Raw genomic sequence first — 21650 nt, forward strand, 5'->3', positions numbered from 1 at the left:
AATTTTTGTAAAAATATCCAACTAATAAATTTGATAAAACATACACATCAAATAGAGAAATTATAAGGTCACAATCTATATTAATAGGCAAGCAAAAAATTAAACAAAAATGAAATTTTTGGGCCGCCTAAACCCGAGTTATTTTTCAGATAGGGCTTGGTTTGATCAGGTTTAGTGGCCATATTAGTAAATACTTATTTATAAATGAATTTTTAATAAACATCAAAAATTAATCAAACAATAGACTAAAATCAATTGATATTTTACCTTTTCCTAGAATTAGACATATGATATAATTGTCAAACACAACATTTATTTTATAGCTATACTATACTCTATAAATCCTTAATTTGTAATAATACGTAGTAGTAAAATTTCAAAAATAAAAATTATGATTAATTTGAATATATAGTCATATTGAAATTGAAATAAAATATTAGCTAGAGGGATTGAAAAAAAAAGTGTTTTTTAAAGTAAATATTCCTCACGAGTCACGGCCATTAGTAGTTCTATGGACGATTGCATCACCTAGAAATCTAGAATCATCTTTATAATACTTCGTATACCAAGTAAGTAAAAAGTAAAATTGTAAGCTCTATTGGTCTATAAATTCAAAGGAGACGCTCAATCGAGGGATCAATTCTATGTTAATTTTGAAGGTCTCCTTTGATAATGTTGATTGATGCTAGATAATGGAAGATCAGACACTTGTTAAGGCAAAAGTGCTGCATTTGGGTGGTTATGCTGACATTGAACGCATGGAGTATGCTATTTTTCACATATCATTTGTTTACCACTTGAACATTATACAAGTATAGCCTGATCTAATTAAGGTTGAGAATTGTGTGTAAGTTGTTGAATTTTGATCTTCCAGAAATTTTTCATTTTGTCTTCCAGCCCCCAAAAGTGGAGGAACTACTTTATGTATCTTTGTATCTTGTTTTTGCTCAAGTTAATATACTCTCTATAGAAATTAGAATCTCTTTTACTCTCCTTGTTTGACTAATTATGCTAATACTATGAAAGATTTCGACTTTTCAACCTTGGCCAAGTTATGCTATCAAGTATTTAAGAACAATGAATGATAGCCAAACCAGCAAACCTGGTGCTGATCAATTCATAGCAAACTAAAAATTCATAGCGAAATATTAAGTCTTGAACAAAATAATATCAAAATTCTTGGTGTTATGTGAAAAGTTCCTTGCATTGACTGTAACTACATTGAGGACTGGTTTCAATCAATTACCAGAGGGAACTTGTATAAATCATCTACATCACTGGAATTTCAGAAGAGATACACATCTTTGAATCTGCTCCCCCACTGACAACGCTATTGCCTTTCCACCAATCAACGGATAATACCTGAATTGGAAGACCAAGCATATTTCAGATTTTCAGCAAACTTAAAATGATAATAAGTAAAGATTGCTGTAATAAACTATGAGGTCTTAATACCTTATCATTGTGTGAGTCAATCACAGACAGAGGCCACTGCATGACAAATCATGTTACTTAGCAAGAACATATCAGAGGAAATAAACATGTGTAATGCATGATGGAAGAATAAGGAAAATACCGCTGTCCTCAGATCCCACAGCATTACTTTCCCATCATATGATGCGGAAACCAAATGAAACCAAGATTTTTTGTGCCATTTGCAAGAAGAAATCCAATTAGTATGTGATGAAAACTGATACACAGGAGCTAATGTCCCTGCAAAAATAGATCTCAAGCTGAAACCAGAGAACGAGGACAGAAGACAGATATGGACACATACACAGTACACATTATGATTCGTGAACAAATAATTGATCAAGCACTAAACCTGGTCTGCGAGGATCCCATATCCTTAATGTGCCATCAGAACCACCAGCTGATACTAAAGCAGAGCTCTCTCCTCCAACATCAATACAATTAAGAACCTTGCCTGAGAACTGTAATGGAGAGTTACTTTAAAAGATATTAACGGATAGGTTCAGAAAACGTAACATTAGGGATGGCAATCGTAAACGGATATCCGCCAACCCGATCCACCAGATATAATTAAATGGATGAAAATCTGCGTTAAATGGATGAAGGGCGGGTGATGGATGGAGCGGGTGACGGATTGGGTCGGATTCGGGTGAGGCTCCGTTTCATCCATCACCCGATCCGTCACCCGTTTATCACTCGATCCGTAATAATTTATATATATATAATACTTTATTTTTTTAGAAAAATAATTTATTTTTTATACTGTATTTTTCTTGAATTAATATATGTATATATTTCTGCTCACTCTAATTCAGAACCCTAACTCCTTAGTTGAACGCCTTTCACTCTCATTCATTCTCACTCTCATTCACTCTTGCCTCTCACTCCCTCTCATCTAACTCGGTATCTGCTCAATTTCTCACTGGCGCTCCTCGCTTGTGGGCTGCGAGCCTGCTCAACGGTACTCTCACCGATGTCCTCACTGTCATCGACGGTAGCGCAGCGTTGCGGCACTCCTCTGTCTCCTCACCTAGTCACCTCCTGCTCGTCATCAACAATTTCATCTAAGGAAATTGTCTGGTTATTTAGTCTAATTAATTTTCCTAGTTATATGTAATTACTAAGCAACTAATAGGTCCTAACTTTGTTCAATTTCTTATTTTGTTTTTGATTTTCTAGATTAGTAGATCTGATTATCAAAGCTATATTAGCTATTTTTCTATTTTTATAAATAGAATGAAGACTATGAAATCATGAATGTCTTGTAGTTTGCCACTTAATTTGTGGTACTGGGTTTTAATTTCTAGTAATGTCGTTTACTTTTTTTTGGTTTTTTATTATTCTAGTACTAGTTTGTTGTTTTGATAAATTTCTAGTAAGAACTTAATTAAACTGTTTTGATAAATTTGTTGTTCATGCAAAATTAGCCAACTTATTTAATAGTGATAATTTTGAATTTTTGATGTATTTATAAAACTCAGAATTATAATCATCACCCGCTAAGGATCCGATCCACCCGTTTCACCCGCGGATGATGGATGGATCGGATGCGGGTGACGGGTGACGGGTGGATCGGGTGGAGCAGATGGCGGATGCAGGTGATGCTCCATCCGATCCGAATCCGATCCGTTGCCATTCCTACTTAACATATAGTGCAGAAAACTAAAGTATTTAGAGTAATAGAGAGAACAGTGACACACCATGCTCCATGTTGCATTCCCTGTTTCAACATCCCAAATTCGGATGGAATGGTCCCAGGATGCAGAATAGATAGTTTCATCATGTGCCCAAAGAACAGAAGATACACAATTAGTGTGTCCTACCAGTGTAGTTACAGCTTCACCCTGAAATCAATATAAACTATGAAAATGTGCACTTTTACTATTTTACGGGCAAATATTCTTTTGTTCGTAACATCAATGCACAAAAACCGATGAACTAGTAACATAACAAGGTATGACTCTTTCTCAATAGACGTCAGATTTAATTTTTCCAGCCATGAAGCAATTGAAATTTGTCTTAATACAATCTTATGCATAATATCATATACTAATCAATAACCAGAGCTTCAGCCATTAGTCACTCTACGGTACTAAAGCACAAAATAAAATTCTCAATGGTTTATGCAAGATCTAAAAATTGTCGTTAGATCAAATTTCAAGTAATTGACAAAAGTCTCTGGTAACAGAAGAGGGAGTACCAGCAGAAGCTGAAGAAAAATGAAACTTTACCCTAAAGAAAAACTTGAGCTAAACATTCCCCTGCACCATCCAACCCCAACTTTTTGGCAAGGAAAATCAATAAATGGTAAAAAATATTTATACTTTAAAAATTATAAATAAACCCTTAAATGGTGATACAGCCAACCCCTTACATCCTCCTAAAAAAATGAAGTTGTGTTCTAGTATTAATTCATAAGGGCTTATAAAAGTCATAGACGATGAGACGAAGACTAGATGCCGCATTAGTGTTTCCAGCGATGCGGAGGATTCACGAGATCTCAAGTAATATGGACTTATGGAGAGCCCGATGCTAAAATCAAAAGCACCTACTGAAATATTTATCATAAACACAAGGATACAAGCATATACTACCAGTAGCAAAATTGTCAGCAGAGAGAGAGTGAACCTATATGGGTGTAAGCGTTCAATTAGGAATAAAATAAGGCGAAGGAGCAGAGCATTTAGTAAGCTTTAATAGGACCCAAAAAGGCACATACTTTGAAATATTCCATATCCAATTCACCAAGGTATCATTCTGAGCATCCGATATCGTACTCAATATAGAATCAGATCACGTAGCATTATGACGGTATAACCTGCCTAAAGTCCTAAAGGAGTCTCTGAAATCTGAATCTTGGATCATTGCCTAACCCATGTTCCAAAATTTAGATGGCAAGTCATCAATGAATAAGAATAACACTAATTTTAGGAATGTATAAAATCGATGCATTGCGCCAATAGTTTCCATATGATGAAATAAATAATAAATAATAAATAATAGCTACATATTGAGGTCACCAAATTACCCATTGAAACTCTAGAATGATGTGGAGCGAAATGTCAAGATACTTCCCTCTCAAAATCTAGCCTTTTAGCCGGCTTACAATGATTTCAAGTTCTTCAAAGGGAAGTCAAAAGGAACACTATGATTCAAAGAATCCAATGAGTTTTTGCAACAAAACCCATTATATAATAAAACAACAAATTCCTCAATCCTTAAAGCAGTGATAATTAACCAGTGCATCATGATGAAGAAAGACAACACTCAATGAGATGAAAATTAAAAATTCATTGTCAAAACATTCTATACAAAGTCACAGTGAAAACATTGTTTACCTCTGATACTGACTCATTTACAACACCGCTCTTTTTCCTCTTTTTAATAGAAGCAAGATCACCATCAGCATCAGAGAGATTTGCTTGCCACAGATTAATTGTAGAGTCCCAGGAACCAGAACATACCTAAATTTGCAGCACAAAGCAAAAATAAGCATCGATGTCATTCATACACCTGTCACTAGTTTGTGTACATCAAAGACACAAGTACCATATTTCCAGATTGCTGCGATGCGACACACTCAACAGCAGCACTATGCCCTCGTAAAACTTTAGATGCAGTAATGGTTGCAGGATTATTTGTGGCATTTTCTGCATCAAACTTTTTAGGAAAAGAGATAAAATAATTAGCAAGAAATCTTTTTCTTTCTAAGTTTCTACGAATTCAAAGATTACAAATAAATAAAATTAATAATAATAAAAAATAAAAAATAAATAAAAAAATACAGAGCAGCACTGTCTAAATTACCTGCCAAAGCCTGAGCGATTGATCCTTTGAAGCAGTAGCAACACAGATGTTATTACCATTATCAGAACCTGAAAAAAGCACACTGATGGTTACTACATGTACTCAAAGATAACGATACTACATACACAGAAATTCATCGACCAGTAAGTTGGTGTTTTTTATAAAGCCCCAAAAGCACATATTGATCTAGTATTACGAGATAAACCTTTCTCTAGATAATTACTTTAACATAGTCATATGAACAAAAAAAATAACCAATGATAATCAGATTATCACACCATGTACCAAAGGTTCAGGAGTAAAAGGATTAATTTCAGTCACTTGCCCTTTCCATAAATAATACAAAGAGAAGTTAGGGCACCAATGTGTCCTTTTAATTTATGAGTACATGTCTCAGCACCCGTCCATATCCTGAAAAAAAGAAAAAAAAAACACACACACACACAATCAATTTTAAATACAAAAATACAAGGGAAAAAAAAATTAGAAACTAAATCAACAGCTGCTTCCAACAATAGTACCTTCCAAGACCATCATAACATCCTGTCAAAACAAACCTGCCTCAGAAAAAATAAATAAATGAACACAAAATCAGGAATTGAATTATAATAATGAACAAGGCACTCATACAATACTTTTTTATTAGATTACAATACAACGACAAAGTGAAAACTGAAAAGTATCACAGAGTCTTAGGCAGTTTAAAACATGAGCATAGCTAGCATGACAATAGAAAGGGAAAAAGAAACATTTTCTTTGTTTTGGACTGTCAACATGATACATTCTCTCTAACTATAGCCAAGATGCCACCAAAATTTAAACAGCATATATGAAATCTAGTAAAAGGGCACCTAGCTGCCACAGGGGCAATGCAATAACCCAAAATAAAAACAAAAAATAACTGTAACCCAATGAATCCACATCTCTACCTAGGATCGGAACCATCAATTGCACTGACCCAATCATCATGTAAGCATGGCTCTTCTTGTTTGCGTGGTACAACCGCCCTAATGTATTCTATCTCCACAACTTTTTCCTGTAAAAGAAGAAAGAATCCTAGTAAACACGACACAGTAGACATGGCAATTAGATAACGAACAACACCTTTCAGCTCCCATCAAACATATAAGACTAAATTTAGTTAAATTTTTACTTCACATTGTTAATTAAAGCCCATGATTGTAGAATTGTAGTGACAGACTTTCCAAATTCCACCATAACAAAGAGGCATAACCGGACTCCATTTATGAAACCCATTACCGAAAAGCAACCAAAACAAAGACAAACTATACATTTATTCTAGTCTCTCTTTGCTTTATTCTTCCTGAATTACAAATTATAATAATTTAAGAAAATTCAATAACCACTCAATAAAAAATAGTTTATAATGGAATGAAATTAAAATTTCTCACCGCAGAAATGCGCTTAGCAAGAAGAAACTCTTCAAGCGACAATCGAACCAACTCGCCATCGATTAAAAAATCGAAAGGTTCGGGCTCCCAATCAGAATCAACTAACAAACAAATTAAGCTAAAATCAACAATCATACCAACTAAAAACACACATTGAGAAACCGACAACCTTCAATTGAACATAAAAATGGAAAAAAGGAGAGAGAAAGAGAAGTAGTAATTACCTGCTTTGAGAAGATTATTGACGATAGAAGAGAGACCAAAACGAGTAAGGTCAGAAGGAATAGCAATGGCGTTTGAAGGAACTTTGAAGTGTTGTTCGAGGTGAGTTACGAAGCGAACTTGGACTCTCTTCACGGTTTCGTCTGTCTCCACATCCATGGCTGCCGGAGTTCTGGAAGAAAGAGCAAGTGAAGAGAAGATGGAAGAGGGGTTTTAACTAGGGTTTAAGCTTTTTTCTTAACATTTGGGTTTTTGCCTTGTTATCAAGCGTTCTAATCACTGTAGCAAAGTAAAAATGAAATACCACATATGCCCTTTCATTTAATAAATTTTTGGAAATTTTAACATGATTGGACAAACATTTAAATCTGCCCATATTAAACACAAGTTGTCCATTTTTCTCCCAAAATGGACTAAGTTTACAGGAAACCGGATATTGAAGTCAACATTACCTGTGTTGACCTTTGGAGGTTAGTTTCCCTCCACAACGAATTGAAGCGCCATTACTCTCTCCAACCAACTATGTCGAATCAGCCAATAATGCTCAAAAAAGTAGGCTTCTCCTCCTCTATTACCCAGATTACACTCTCTCTCTCTCTCTCTCTCTCTCTCTCTCTCTCACTCCGTACCTTCAATTTTCTACAAATTGCTGGTCCCAAACAAAAAAATTCCCTAAATTGGTTCTGCAATTATACTGGGTTAGTGCAAGCATTGAAGTGAAGTTAAAGCTACTGGGAAACCATTGGGTTAATCGACGTGTAAGTGGTATGTTCTCTCTAGAACCCTAAAGCTGAATTTTTGTCGTTGTTAATAGCAAAATTGTGTGCGAAATTACCAATTTTTATGGAATTTGTGGACTGAAATTGCACACATAATTGCATTTTGTACTTAGGTTTAGTTATTAATTGGATTGTTATTGTTAATTGTGTCTGAAATTTGGTATTTTTAATGTTGGTTTATGCTAGCTAGATGGCTGATCCTTTTGCTGTTGTAACTCTTAAGTACTGGTGTGGGGGGACTTTTAAAACTTTGTGTAATGGTACATTAGTGTATAAGGGTGGAAAAGGTAGGACTTTTAGTATTGATCCCGATGAGTTATGTTGGTGGTGGTTAGAGAACTATGCAAAACAATGTGGGGTTGAAAATGTGGATGTTTTGTTTTATTAGGAACCAGGGTGGCCATTAGGAAGTGGGTTAAGGAAGGTTTATTCTGACAATGAAGTAAATGGGATGAAGGACATGCTTTTGAAGTTTAGGTGTGTGGAGATATATGTACAAAAAGGTGGTGAATTACCTAAGTTAGATCCCATTGAACCCCAAGTACAAACAACACACTGCTAACCTTTGACCCATGACATTGCAAGGCATAAACTACCAATAAACAGGGGCCCACAAGTACCTTTAATGATAAAGATGCTCCCACCTAGAAAGATGCTCCCACATCAATAGTAGTGTGTCCATCCACAAATATAGATACAACCACTCAACCTACTTCTATATTCCCCAAAAAAAACAAAGGCAATTCAAAACTTAACACTCTTCCTTTAGCTTCCTTCTACCAGCCTCCCCCTGTTCTCATTGATACCCCCCCTTCTAGATATGACCTCAAACAGTTCACTCCTTCGTAATGATGATGATGCCTGGGTTTACAATAGGCCAGAAAGTCCTTTGAATTGGGGAGACATTTTGGGGTTCAATGACGATGTAAGTGGAGATGAACAAGATCCACTTTATGACCCAACTGCTAATAGAGGGAAGAGTGTTGCTACTGAAAAAATAGGTGAAGGGAATGAATCTGAAGGTAGTTATGATGAAGATGAGCAACAGAATGAGGTGTTAATTGGTGGAAGTGATGGTTATGACTCTGAGGTTGATGAGGAAGCTTTGACAGCAAGGGAGAGAGTGAGAAATTGTACTGCCAAGTTACTATAGATAGCAAATCAGTTATAGAGGAAGGCTGCTAAGGGTAAGCTAGGTTTAGGGATGGAAACGGATCCGGACCCGACCCGGATCCGTGGATCCAAATCCGTAAAACGGATCTGGGTCTTAAAATTTTGGACCCGTCGAATCCGGTCCTGCTGGAAAAAAGGGATCTGGATCCGGGTCTGGCCCTAGACCCGGACCCAGATCTGTTTACCTATTTTTTAATTTCTCTATTAAAAAAAAAACTAAAACTTTTTGTTTCTTTATTAAAAATGTTGATGATTTTAGTAGTGATAAAAATTAGCCATTCCAAAAGATGAATTTTGAATGCTCATATCGGATACATCATCGTTGTTTTTTCACTTGCTCATTTGTAACATCGTACTTTTTTCGTTGTTTATAATTTTTATTTTAAAATATAAGTGTATAAGTTGGTTATTTACATTGTGTTTATAGATTAGTTGTATAACTTTAATTTAGGTTGAACTTAATAACCCGACGAAAGTTTGAAATGTATTTCTTGACCCAAACATTACATTTATTGCAAAAAATTAGGCAAGATATATTGGACCCGGATCCGAACCCGGATTTGTTAGACCCGTCGGATCTGGATCCGGGTCTCCATTTTCCAGACCCGACAGATCCGGGTCGGATTTGGATCCTTGTTACAAAAACGGATCTGGACCCAGGTCCATCTGGACCCGATCCAGATCCGACCCGTTGCCATCCATAGCTAGGTTATGAGGCTAATGGGGGGGTTAGAAAGAACCTAAAGTTGTTCTAGAGGGATATGCTAGTGAGTATGATGAGAGTGAGGATGATTTAATAACCCCATAAAACAGTGGAGATGAGGAAGAAACTAGTGATCTGAGCAAAGGAGGAAGAGGGTAGGGAACTTAGTGAGTGCAGACATTGACTTCACTATTTTCACTTGGAAGGTGGGGTAGAGGTTTTCATATAGGGATGCTTTTAGGGATGTAGTATCTAAGTATGCCATTTTATAAGGAAGGGATCTGACTTATGAGATAAGCAACATTACGGTAAATCAGAGGTTAGGTGTGAAGTGTGTGGAGGGTTGTGCTTTCTATTTATATGGTGCTTGGGAGAGTAGGAGGGCAACTTTTGTTGTGAAGACTGTGCAGTTGGAGCACACTTGTCACAGGAACATGAAAAGGAACAGACAGTTGAAGTCAAAGTGGGTAGCTAAACAATTTTTAGAGGTTTTCAAGAACAGACCCCATTGGTCAGCAAAAGAGATAGTTGAAACTATCAGAAAGGCCTTTAAGGTAGTTGTTCAGAGAGGATTTGCATGCAAGGTTAAGTATGCATCTCATAAAATGCTTCATGGCTCAATGCATGATTATCATTATGCAAAGGTGGGAGGCTACATAGCAGCTTTGAAGGCTAGCAGTCCTGGTAGCTGTGTTGAGTTGGTGACAGTGATAAAACTGAACAAACAGCCTGCACCACCACCTATTTTTCAAAGGTTGTTCACTTATTTTGAAGGTTTGAAAAAGGGATGGGTAAATGACTGCAAGAAGGTCATTTTGTGTAGATGGGTGTTTCTTGAAAACCTTTTTAGGTGGGCAGTTAATCTCAACTGTTGGAAGGGATGGGAATGAGCACATGTACCCTATAGCTTGGGCAGTTGCAAAAGGGGAGAAAAACTTATCATGGGAATGGTTTTTTGAGCAGCTGAATAACAATCTTGGCCTAAGGGATGGTGAGGGTGTGTGCATCATATCTGATGAACATATGGTGAGTATTTCTAAGCTTTTTTGAACTTATATACTTTTTTAATGTATGTTGTGATAGTCATTGATGTTAATTTCATTGTTACTGTTTGATGTGAACTAGGCCATTTTAAATGGTGCGAAAAATGTTCTCCCTAAGGCAGAAAACCGGCATTGTGCTAGGCACATATATGCTTTGTGGCATAAGACCTATAAAGGGGATGAACTAAAGCTAATGTTCTGAAAAATATCCAAGTCATACCATATGGCAGATTACAAAGAAAATCTTGAGGCTTTGCAGAAACTACACCCTGATGTAGCAAATGCATTAACAACATACAATCCAAGACTATTTTGTAGAGGTTTTCTAAACACTACTTTCATATCAGATGCTATCGCCAGCAACATGGCAAAAACTTTTAATGGCTATATCATCAATGCAAGAACAAAACATCTGATTTATATGCTTAAAGAGATAAGGGCAAGCCTGATGCAGAGGCTTGTGTTGAAAAGGATGGAAATGCAAAAATGCAACTCTTTTTTGTTTCCAAACATTTAGAAAAAGAGATGAACAAGGCTGCTTACTGTGATGTTATGCCTTCATCAGAGACCTTGTTTAATGTCAGCTAATAGTTGGATTCCTTGGTGGTTAATTTAGAGGCTATAACTTGTACTTGTAGAAAGTAGGACATGGTTGGAATACCATGATGTCATGCAGTGGCATGCATTTTTTTTCTTGCACAAGGAAGCTAAGGCTTATGTGGATAGATGTTACTAGAAAGAGGTGTATTTACAAGCATATGCAGGCATGAAGCTTGTATGTTGTTGCACATAATGTTTTATTGACTTTTAACTATATTCATCTAACTTGTTGTATTATGCAGGGTCAATTCCACCTTGTGAAGGGGAGAGACACTGGTCAAGAGTTCAGTGGGCTTTGGATCCTCCCCCAATTAAAATAAGGCCTAACAGACCTAGAAAAACAGGATCAAAGATCCCTCTGATAATCCTTCAAAGCTTGGTCATCTTACTAGGACTGGGATGGAGATGACATGCAGTAATTACCAATTGAAGGGCCACAACAAAAAGAAGTGTGGTAGTCCAACCTCTTCTGACAGTGAGCCTCCCATCGAGAAGCAAGCAACTGTAGCTCAACCTCAATCACAAAGTCCACCATCTGATGAAGAGGCTCAATCACATCATCAGGCTATAGCATAACCCAGCCAACTTGGGAGAGGTGGTAGAATGATTAGGGGAGGCAAGGGTTCAAGAGGAGGGAGGACTGGCTTAACTTCTACGGGAGAAAGCAGCACTGCATCTACAACAAGTAAGGGAAGGGGTGGTAGGGGATCAAGAGGTGGCAGGTAGGGGTGTTCATAAATTGGTCCGGACCGAAAAAATGGACCGGACCACCTCGGACCGGACTGAATTAATCAGTCCAGACTTCGGGTCTTGAAATTTAACTTTCTGGTCTTCGGTCCGGTCCGGTCCAAAACCCTATAAAAACTGGTCATGGATCGGACCTTTTTTTGTTAAATTTAAAATATACGTGAAACCTTAAATAATGGTTAAGATTATCGTTAATAAGCTTAGAAAACTTTAATTTTATAAGCCTTTTTGTACTGAACATACAAAAGAAGACGTTAAAATATAGTTTTTCCTTTACTTTTTTTCGTGTTTTCCACAACTTTATTAAAAATTTAGATTTTTTTAAAAAAATTCTTAAATCGCTTTTAAACAGTCCGGGTTTTGGACCGATTCTTTCGGTTTGGTCCGAGTTTGGTCCCAACTTAATCGGTCCGGTCTTCGGTTTTAAAATTCTAATTTTTGGTCTTCGGTCCAATCCGGGTCAGTTTGATCCGGTCTTGGACCGATGAACAACCCTAGTGGCAGGGGCTCAAGTGGGGGAATGGGTTCAAGAGGTGGAAGGCTTCCTGTTGGTGTGGGAGTGATGTTTGTAGCTGATGGTTCTGCAATAAACCAGGGTCTATTTCAGTCTAATGTAAACCAGGATCCTTCACAAGTCAGCCAAAATGTGATTCCCACTCAGACAAGCCACATTTGGTGTATGGCAGTACCAACTGCACTCATAAAGCCTTCTTTTGGCAACAATGTGTTGGAAGTTTATTCAACTAGGGTTGCTTTTAATTAGTGAACAATTTGTCTATTTTAGTGAACAAATTGGTGGTTTTTTTAAAAAAAAAAAAATTGTGAACAATGAAGGTCATCTATTTGTGATCAAGATTTGTAAGAACATCAATGTTTATATATCAATTAACAGACTTGTTGGTTGATGTAATTTGAGTTAGCTTTGAGATATTACACAAAAAAATAGCTAACAATTAAGCAAAAGAAATGGAAGCCTTTTTTATTCAATCATCAGTCTTAACAGCTTCACATTACAACTAGTACACAACCAGCAAACAACCATCAACAGCCTACTACTTCAAAGACATAATCACTATCCCAAACAAAACCCATGACAAAACCAAAGCCAAAGAAAAAGAAAAATTTCTCTCATTCATATATTCCTTGCACTCTTCATCAACTTAATTCGCATTTGACTGGCTTCACCCTTAAGGTCTTGAACTTCTTCTTCCAAGTTCTCCTTTTTCAGCTGCATCCTTTTCACCTTATCTTCCAGCAGCTGCTTGTGCATCTCTAACTCAGCAATGGTGGTTTCATTTTCAAACAATTGAAACCGTAAATCATCAACTTCATCTCTCACACCACCTATCAACTTAAAAAAAAAAAAAAAAAAAAACCACAATCTGTATCCTGTACATCAAACCACAATTAGTTATACTAGTATAAATTAAACCCTAATTAAATTGGATAATTGAGATAATTAATGAAGCAATTAAATTCTTACAGGACATAATGGACAGCCAAGGAACTTCAACCCCACATTTGGACCATTCTTCACCGATCACACAACTGCATCTCTTCCACAATTACATTTAATCCTAGCAATAAATTAAAAAGATCGAATTTTAAATAATTTTTTGATGTGAAACTCGAGCAATTTGGTTGAAGAAAGAGAAAAGTCGTTGCTTTTTTATAACAAAATAATTAAAAAAAATTTAAGAAATAAATCCCAACGATAAGTGCCACATCACCCCCAAACCGGTTACAACAGGTAACGTTACCTGTTCAGTCCATTATGGGAGAAAAATAGACAAATTGTGTTTAATAAGGGCATATTTAAAGGTTAGTCCAATATGGGAGAACTGCACAAAGGTTTGTCCATTCATGTTAAAATTTCCTAAATTTTTGTAGGGGATAATAAAAATAAAAATTAAACAAAAAAAAAAACTTCTCTGTGTAATAGTCGAATTTCACAAATTAAGGTTTTTTTTTTTCTAAAAAAAAATTCAAGAATATCTATTTTTTGTCTAGCTTTCCAATTAGGCACAAATTAATCCTACTAGAGTGACGCTTCTTTATTTTTCACTAGATTAACCCCGTGCGATGCACGATTTTAAAATAAGAATTGAATTATAGACTTTTAACACGTATTGAAAGAATATAACTTCCTCATTTTTCCTAACTAATTTCTAATTAAATATGAATATGCAATTCTCGAAAGTGCATAATTTTCATATTTAATTAAGAAATTTCAATTAAATTATATTGTTAACTATTGTTAACAACTCGTAAATAACTAAATAGCATAATATGTGTAGAAAAACCCAAAATTTAAAATTTAAAAATTCAAATGGAATATATTTTCAAAGTTATGTTAAATAGGGTAGCTTAAAAAGGAAAAAAAAATGACATCATCCTTGCATTTTGGAGGGAAAAAATTAAATAAAAAAGTGACACGTAAACAATGATGACATCAGCGGTTGTTATATATATATATATATATATATATATATATATATATATATATATATATATATATATATATATGCCTCATTTTGCTGCTAAGTACCGTTACTCTTACCACCATTTTCACATTTTTTTTTATGTTTAGTGAAAAAGATCAGATTTTTATCATCTGGGTTACTTAATTGATTGTTTTTTTCATATGGGTATTTGATTTAATTATTTGGTTGGAAATAAAATTGGTTTTGTTGGGTTTTATTTTATTGGGTTTTTTTTGGATTAGGTTTATCAGTTTATGTGTGATAGTGGGGTTCAACTAATCTTTTAAGGTTTTGTGGGTTGAATTTAAAAGCTGATAAATTAATTGATGTTTTTGGGTTTTTAATTTGTGATATTATTAGTGTTTTGTATTCCAAAATGGGTGATACAAAAGGGGGTAATAATAATATTGATATGATGGGCAATTTGTTGGTTGCTCCAGTGAATGGTTGGTGTTTGCGACGAGAGACGGAGGGTCATGCAAGTGTAGGTATTCATTTTTTATGTAATTTCCTTACATATTTTCCAAAAGATTGCAGCACCATTATACGACTTAATTAGACTTTGAATAATACAATTGCTTCGTTTGGCTGCTTTTGTTTAGAAGGTTCTTTTGAATCATCTTTTTTAACAGTTATTATTAATGCTGGAAATTTTACAGAATATTGTTGTGCTCATTGAAAATTTATCATTAAGGTAAGACTTACAAGCTAAGCTATAAGAGCCCTTGATCATTTTCTAATTTTAAGTATTGTTATGTTTCCATGTTTTTTCCTTCATCAAACGTTATAAAAAATGTAAAATAAACAAACTTTTTAAAACATGTCACAGTTTGATTAACTATCAGATATTCAATGGCTCATAATTTAGTTTTTTGGGTCTTTATACAACCAATTTGTGTTGTTGATTTATTCTTTTGAGAATTTAGAATACAAAACATTATTTATTTTCGTCTTTATCATCCTCTGGGCTATTTTCTCATTTATTTTCTTCTGTTATGTCTTTTTTGTTATCTATTACGACTTTTTTATAGGGTAATTTTTCCTTCTTATAATTCATTTGCTTTTGAGGTTTTAATCGGGGGTTTGATTTGGGGAATTTTGGTTACAATCAGTTTGATATGAGGCAATGTTGATTTTCTGGTTTTGAATTTGATTTTATGGAACGATTAGGGTTTTCTTCATAAGTTGTGAATCATTGTGATCTTTACAGTGATTTCTAAGGTTGGAAATTCTAATTTTTTTACTTAAAATTTGGTGGTAGACTGGAATATCTTGAATTCCAAAAATGTTCTTGTGGATGAAACTTTGAATTCAATGGTGGTACACTGTACATTTGTACAAACTAAAGTTGTTGTCTCCTGTATTTGAAAGTGAAGAGGTCAGTTATGCCAGTAGTTGATTTGTATAAATATATAGATTTAGTTGAAATAGTTATCTACCTATTTTAGATCTACTTTGTTAGGCTATCACTCTCTCTTGATGTTGGTGCATTTTTGTGGTACTACCCACAGTCCCACATAGAGTGGTTCCATTGGTTTTTCTTTTATCATCTTATTACCTTGTCACTTTTTCATTCGGATAGGGGAGGTTGGGTGGTTGTGGCTCATATTCTTTTCTGTTTTTTTTTTCTTTTAACTTTCATTTCTGAGCTACATCAAGCATACTTGATGTATTTTTACAGGTTCCTACTTATGCTGTGAGTGTTTTGAAAGTATGGCCCTTCATTTTGAGCACTCAGATAGATCACGCCTATCTCATTTCCTTGTGCAACGCTGTACTTTCTTGTCCTCTTTTTTCTTCAATGGATTATGTTGTTTTATTTATTTTTTGGTATTATGTTATACATGCTATTTTGTAATTAGATATGTGAAATTGGAAAGTATGGTAGTGAGACATGCTTTTGAATGATTGCATTGTTGGTAAAAAAATAGTAAATGCCTCTGTAATACTTATGTTAGAAGCACTTACTTTGGTGCTTTTGGCTTTATTATATAGGAAAAATTGAAAAGAATAATCCCACCTTTCGCCCATCTACTCAAAATAATCCCACCTTTTCGAATTCCAGAAATAATCCCACCTTGTAACCCCATCTTCCCAAAATGAACCTTTTTCATTTGATGACCGGTTTTTTGAATTGGTAACCTGTTTTAAAAGGTAATTTGACACGTGTCAACTTTTAATTGGTTTTTAAAAAAATTAAAGAATTATTTAAAAAATTAAAGAATTTAAAAATAAATAAATAAAAAAAAACCTCTTCTTCTTCCTTCCCCTGCCACTCTGCCAGAGCCCCCTCTCCCTTACCACCATCACAACAAATCCTAAACCCCATCACCACCATCACAACCAGTCAGACCCAGCTATCCGCTGCGCCTTACCACCATCACAACAAATTCTCTCCTTCCTCTGCAGTTGCTACCACCACAACCCACCACCATCAAACCCACACATACCAAATCGCCACCAATCACAACCCCTCTTAACTCCCGGGCTTCGCCCAGCCACATCAACAACCCCACTGCACCTCCTCCAAATCAGTTGCTGCGGCATAAATCAACCACTGGACCAACCCCGCCTCTCCCAATGAATGCTCTTGTTTGGAACTGCAGGGATTGGGCAACTCCTTGTCAGTTCGATCGCTTCCCCCGATATGATTTTTGTGTTGGAAACTATGATTAGTAAGATAGAGGTAGAGAAGTTGAAGGAGCGGTTGGGTTTCAAAAATGCTTTGGGTGTTGCTAGTGTTGGGAAAACAGGTGGCTTGTGCTTATATTGGAGAGAGAAGGTGAACTTTTCTTTGGTGTCTTTTTCTCAAAATCATATTTGTGGAGACATTGCTGATTTGGTTGGAACTTAGAGGTTTGTCGGGATTTATGGATGGCCAAAAGAGGAAGATAAACATAAAACATGGATTTTAATGCGACATCTTTTTGCTGAATCCCCTCATCCCATTATCTTCGGTGGAGATTTTAATGAAATTCTTTCTTACGGGGAGATCGAAGGTGGTGCTGACAGAGAAAGGAAAGAAATTGAAAAATTCCGAGACATGGTTGATGATTGTGAGCTGCGGGATTTGGGATATATTGGTAGTTGATACACTTGGTAAAGGGGGAATAACATGGACTCTTGGGTTAGATCGAGAACTTCTTGACAGGTTCCTTAGGTATTGCTCTTGGCATAACTTATTCCCGAATGTTGTTGTTGAACATTTGGTTTGCTATAAGTCCGACCACACTGCTCTCTTGCTCAGACAAAATGAGGGGCGAAAGAAGAAAAAGAACAAGATGAAGAGCTTTCGATTTGAAACCGGGTGGCTCTTGGACAATACTTGTGAAGATGCAGTAAGGGAGGCGTGGGATAGCTCGGCAGGGGTCACAACTTTTGACAGAATTGTTGTTGTTGCTAGAGGTCTTGGGAAGTGGAGCAAACCAAGTTTCATCAATTAGAAAAGCAGATCGATGATGCTGAGAAAGCTTTACAGAAGGCTCAACTCAAAAGGTCGTCTTTGGAGAGTATTCAGGAGTGTTCGGCCATTGAGAAGAAGTTAGATGATTTGAATGCCAAATTGGAAGCCTACTGGTATCTTTGTTGTAGAGTGTCCGAAGTTCGTGATGGCGACAAAAATACAAAATATTTTCACCATAAAGCTTCCCAGAGAAAAAAGAAAAATTTATTGGTGCAATTTGTGATGATCAGGGAGTATGGCATTCGAATGAGAAAAAAATTGAAGAGATTATCTCTAAGCATTTTGGGAGTTATTCACATCTTCCTCCCCCTCTGAAGCTGATATTCAGGATGCTCTTGAGAACATGAGGCCGTGCATTTCCCCTACTATAAATTCGGAGCTTCTACGCCCTTTCACCAAGGAGGAGATTTTAGAGGCTCTAAAACAGATGCACTGCTGCAAAGCCCCGGGCCCCGATGGTATGCATGCTATTTTCTATCAATGTTTTTGGCATATTATTGATGATGAGGTGGCCTCTTTTGTTAGTAGTATTTTACATGGTTTTTCCTCTCCAAATCATGTTAACAATACTAACATTGTTCTTATTCCAAAAGTCGATTCCCCTACTATTACTGCTGAATATCGCCCTATTGCTCTTTGTAATGTACTCTACAAGTTGGTGTCAAAGTCTATTGTCATGAGGCTTAAATATATTCTCCCTGATTTTATCTCCGAAAATCAGAGTGCGTTTGTTCTGGGTTGTCTTATTACTGATAATGCTCTTATTGCTCTGGAGGTGTTCCATGCTATGAAAAATAGGAGTAAAGGCAAGAAAGGGACAATTGCTATGAAGTTAGATATGAGCAAATCTTATGACGGGGTGGAATGGGGTTTTTTGAGAAAATTGCTCTTGACTATGGGTTTTGACGGTCATTGGGTTAACTTGGTGATGGACTGTGTATCATCGGTTTCGTACTCCTTTGTAATTAATGGAGGAGTTTGTGGTTCAGTTTCTCCTACTAGGGGACTCCGACAGGGGGATCCTCTTTCCCCGTATTTATTTATTCTGGTGACTGATGTGTTCTGTAATATGCTTCAGAATAAAGTGAGTGACAGGTCTCTTCATGGGGCCAAAGCTAGCCGCAATGGTCCGGTTATCTCTCACCTTCTCTTTGCAAATGATAGCCTACTCTTTGCCAGAGCGAACTGACATGAATGCAAAATTGTAGTTGATTTACTCAACTAGTATGAAAAAACATCCGGGCAGAAAATTAATTATGAAAAGTCGAAAGTCTCTTTTAGCAAAGGGGTTCTTATTGAACTCGAGAGGGTTTGATGGAAATTTTACATATGCGGCAAGTTGACAGACATGAGAAATATTTGGGTATCTCGACTATTGTGGGTCGCTAAAAAAAAGCTATTTTTGAGGTGATCCTTGATAGAATTTGGAAGAAGTTGCAGGGTTGGAAAGAGAAGCTTTTATCAAGAGCAGGGAAGGAAGTTCTCCTCAAATCGGTCATTCAAGCTATTTTGACGTATTTGATGGGGGTGTACAAATTCCCAAGCATGATTATTCATCGCATTCATTCGGCCATGGCAAGATTTTGGTGGGGTTCGACAGATGGGAAGAAGAAAATTCTTTGGATAAATTGGGAGTCTATGTGCAATTTAAAATGCCTTGGGGGTATGGGTTTCCGGGACTTGAGTGTATTTAATGACATTCTCTTAGGCAGACAAGCGTGGAGGCTTGTTAAGGCTCCTTCCTCATTACTTGGGCGTGTCTTTAAAGCAAAATATTATCCCCACTTTGATTTTCTTGACTCCTATCTTTGGTTGGAAGGAAGTTACTCGTGGTGTATTATTTGGGCGTCGAAAGCTATTGTCAAGGAGGGGGTGTTGTACTGTTGTGGAAGGTGGGAAACAGCCACAATATTGATGTGTGAACTGATCCGTGGGTGGCGGATGCGGAGGGTCAATTTATCTTGAGCGAGGAGTCTTCTGACATCTCTAAAGTTAGTGACTTAATTGATCCGAATAGTAGGGAATGGAAGCTTGACATCCTTGACGAACATTTTTCCGATAGAGATAAGCAATGCATTTTGGCTATTCCTATTTGTGAAAGAGAGCAGAATGATGAGCTAATTTAGGCCTTCTCTAAATCGGAGGAATATACGGTTAAGTATACTTATTTGCTAGGAAAAGGGTGTGAACTTGAAAGCTTTCATCAAGCATGGCTGGAAATTTGGAGCAGATGTGATCTGAAAGTTCGTAATTTTTTCTGGAGACTCTGTACGAACACTATCCCTGTCAAAAGCCTCTTGCATTTTCGCCATCTAACTTCGGATGTGGCTTGTCCCTGGTGCTTCACCAATGCTGAAACTTTCAGCCACGCATTTGTAGGCTGTGAACGAGTGCGAAATTTGTGGGATGATTGCTGCTACTCTAAAATGGCAAATTGGAGTGAGTTTGATTCGATTTGCGACCTTGTGGTAAGCTGGAAGAATTTAGACCCTCAGATAGTTCAACGAGGCATGTTCCTAGCTTGGTGTATTTGGGGCGACAAATATTGCAAGGTGTTCCAAAATAAGTCGACCCCCCAATGCTGTAACTGTACAACGCGTTTCCAGGCATGTTAAGGAACAAGGAACGTATGCTGCTCATATTTTTGGGGTTGTGGGTCTGCGTCCTTCTCCCAGCCCGAGATATGGTGCGCTCCTCCTGCTCACACTGTCAAGGTTAATGCTGATGCTAGCCTCGCTGACGAAGGATGGGTGGGGCTTGGGGCTGTGATGAGAGATAATGAAGGCAAGGTTATTGTTGCTACCATAAGAAGATGCCGAGCCTGCTGGTCCCCTGAAATTGCAGAAGCTAAGGCTTTTTTGTTTGCTCTAAAGCTTGCCAGGAGGTATGGTGCTACTAAGGTCATTTTAGAATCAGGTTGCAGAATTATAATTGACAAGCTCTCCAAGAATGTTGCAGCTCTGGAATTTGATACGGTGCTTGGGGATATTCTTGCGTTGTGTTTGAGTTTTGTGTTTGTTAGTTGGTCACATGTGAAACGAGGTGGTAATTGCGTCGCTCATAATTTATCTAAGCTAGTGCCTTATGGTCATGAACAATAATGGGAGAGTTATGTTCTCGAAGAAGTTTCCCCCTTTGTACTTATGGACTCTTTGTCCCTTAATTTATTGAAGGTTTCTAGTTGGTTTCAAAAAAAAAAAATGCAACTCGTAAGCTTGACTTTTATGGATGCTGATGAATAATTTAACTATGTGGCAGGAATTAGGAAGTTAGGATTATAGCAAGTGAAGAGATGTTGGATTTAATGTCTCATATATGCCATTGTCGGTCTGTTGTAAAAAAATGACTTGTTACATATGCTAGCTTTTATGCTCCCATGTAAAATTATCTCATTTTTTTAATATTGTTTTGTTTATTTATAATTGATGTTAATTTTGGCTTCTATGTAAATTATTGTACATAAGAGGATCTGCTTGCTGTTGAATATGTTACTTTAGTCGCAACTTTCCAATGTGTTCATGTATCAGGATCTCTAACCTCTTCGATTCTTTGGTCTCTTAAATTTATTGAAAACCATCTTATAAAAACAAAATTTTATTGAAAACCATCTTATAATTTATTTATTTGTTTTTGTCAAAGCACACCTGTTTTAATTTTTTTTTGTTAAGTTCCACACCCCCTTGATTTCGACAATTGACTTACATTTCCGGTGTTGACTAGCATGTCACGTAACCCACTTAACCCC

General features: G+C 36.5%; 2 protein-coding genes across 2 annotated transcripts; one reads left to right on the forward strand and one right to left on the reverse strand.

Moving 5' to 3' along the window:
* Positions 1–1120: 1120 nt before the first annotated feature.
* On the reverse strand, positions 1121–7125 carry LOC145587506 (ribosome biogenesis protein WDR12 homolog). The gene is made up of 13 exons (XM_081644240.1): positions 6917–7125; positions 6693–6793; positions 6210–6316; positions 5802–5837; positions 5606–5691; positions 5281–5348; positions 5023–5133; positions 4812–4937; positions 3174–3317; positions 1826–1934; positions 1577–1713; positions 1456–1491; positions 1121–1362 (listed from the first exon to the last, which is right to left on the reverse strand). Exons 1-13 carry the CDS (start codon positions 7071–7073, stop codon positions 1270–1272), a joined length of 1311 nt encoding a protein of 436 aa, XP_081500366.1. The 5' UTR covers positions 7074–7125; the 3' UTR covers positions 1121–1269.
* A 13206-nt stretch (positions 7126–20331) lies between these two features.
* Positions 20332–21006, forward strand: LOC145588576 (uncharacterized). The gene is made up of 2 exons (XM_081645207.1): positions 20332–20457; positions 20581–21006. Exons 1-2 carry the CDS (start codon positions 20332–20334, stop codon positions 21004–21006), a joined length of 552 nt encoding a protein of 183 aa, XP_081501333.1.
* The last annotated feature ends 644 nt before the right edge of the window (positions 21007–21650 follow it).

Source organism: Chenopodium album, chromosome 17 (assembly GCF_948465745.1).
Source record: "Chenopodium album chromosome 17, dcCheAlbu1.1, whole genome shotgun sequence".
Classification (NCBI taxonomy): domain Eukaryota; kingdom Viridiplantae; phylum Streptophyta; class Magnoliopsida; order Caryophyllales; family Amaranthaceae; genus Chenopodium; species Chenopodium album.

What these genes read in the sequence shown, in the direction of transcription:
- LOC145587506 (XM_081644240.1), bottom strand. Translation starts at nt 7,073, where the DNA reads ATGGATGTGGAGACAGACGAAACCGTGAAGAGAGTCCAAGTTCGCTTC. An exon ending in CAATAATCTTCTCAAAGCAG is followed by an intron (nt 6,794 to 6,916) that starts GTAATTACTACT and finishes TTTGTTTGTTAG; the next exon opens with TTGATTCTGATTGGGAGCCC. An exon ending in TGTTATGATGGTCTTGGAAG is followed by an intron (nt 5,692 to 5,801) that starts GTACTATTGTTG and finishes TCTTTTTTTCAG; the next exon opens with GATATGGACGGGTGCTGAGA.
- LOC145588576 (XM_081645207.1), top strand. Translation starts at nt 20,332, where the DNA reads ATGGCAAATTGGAGTGAGTTTGATTCGATTTGCGACCTTGTGGTAAGC. An exon ending in GGGGCGACAAATATTGCAAG is followed by an intron (nt 20,458 to 20,580) that starts GTGTTCCAAAAT and finishes TCCTTCTCCCAG; the next exon opens with CCCGAGATATGGTGCGCTCC.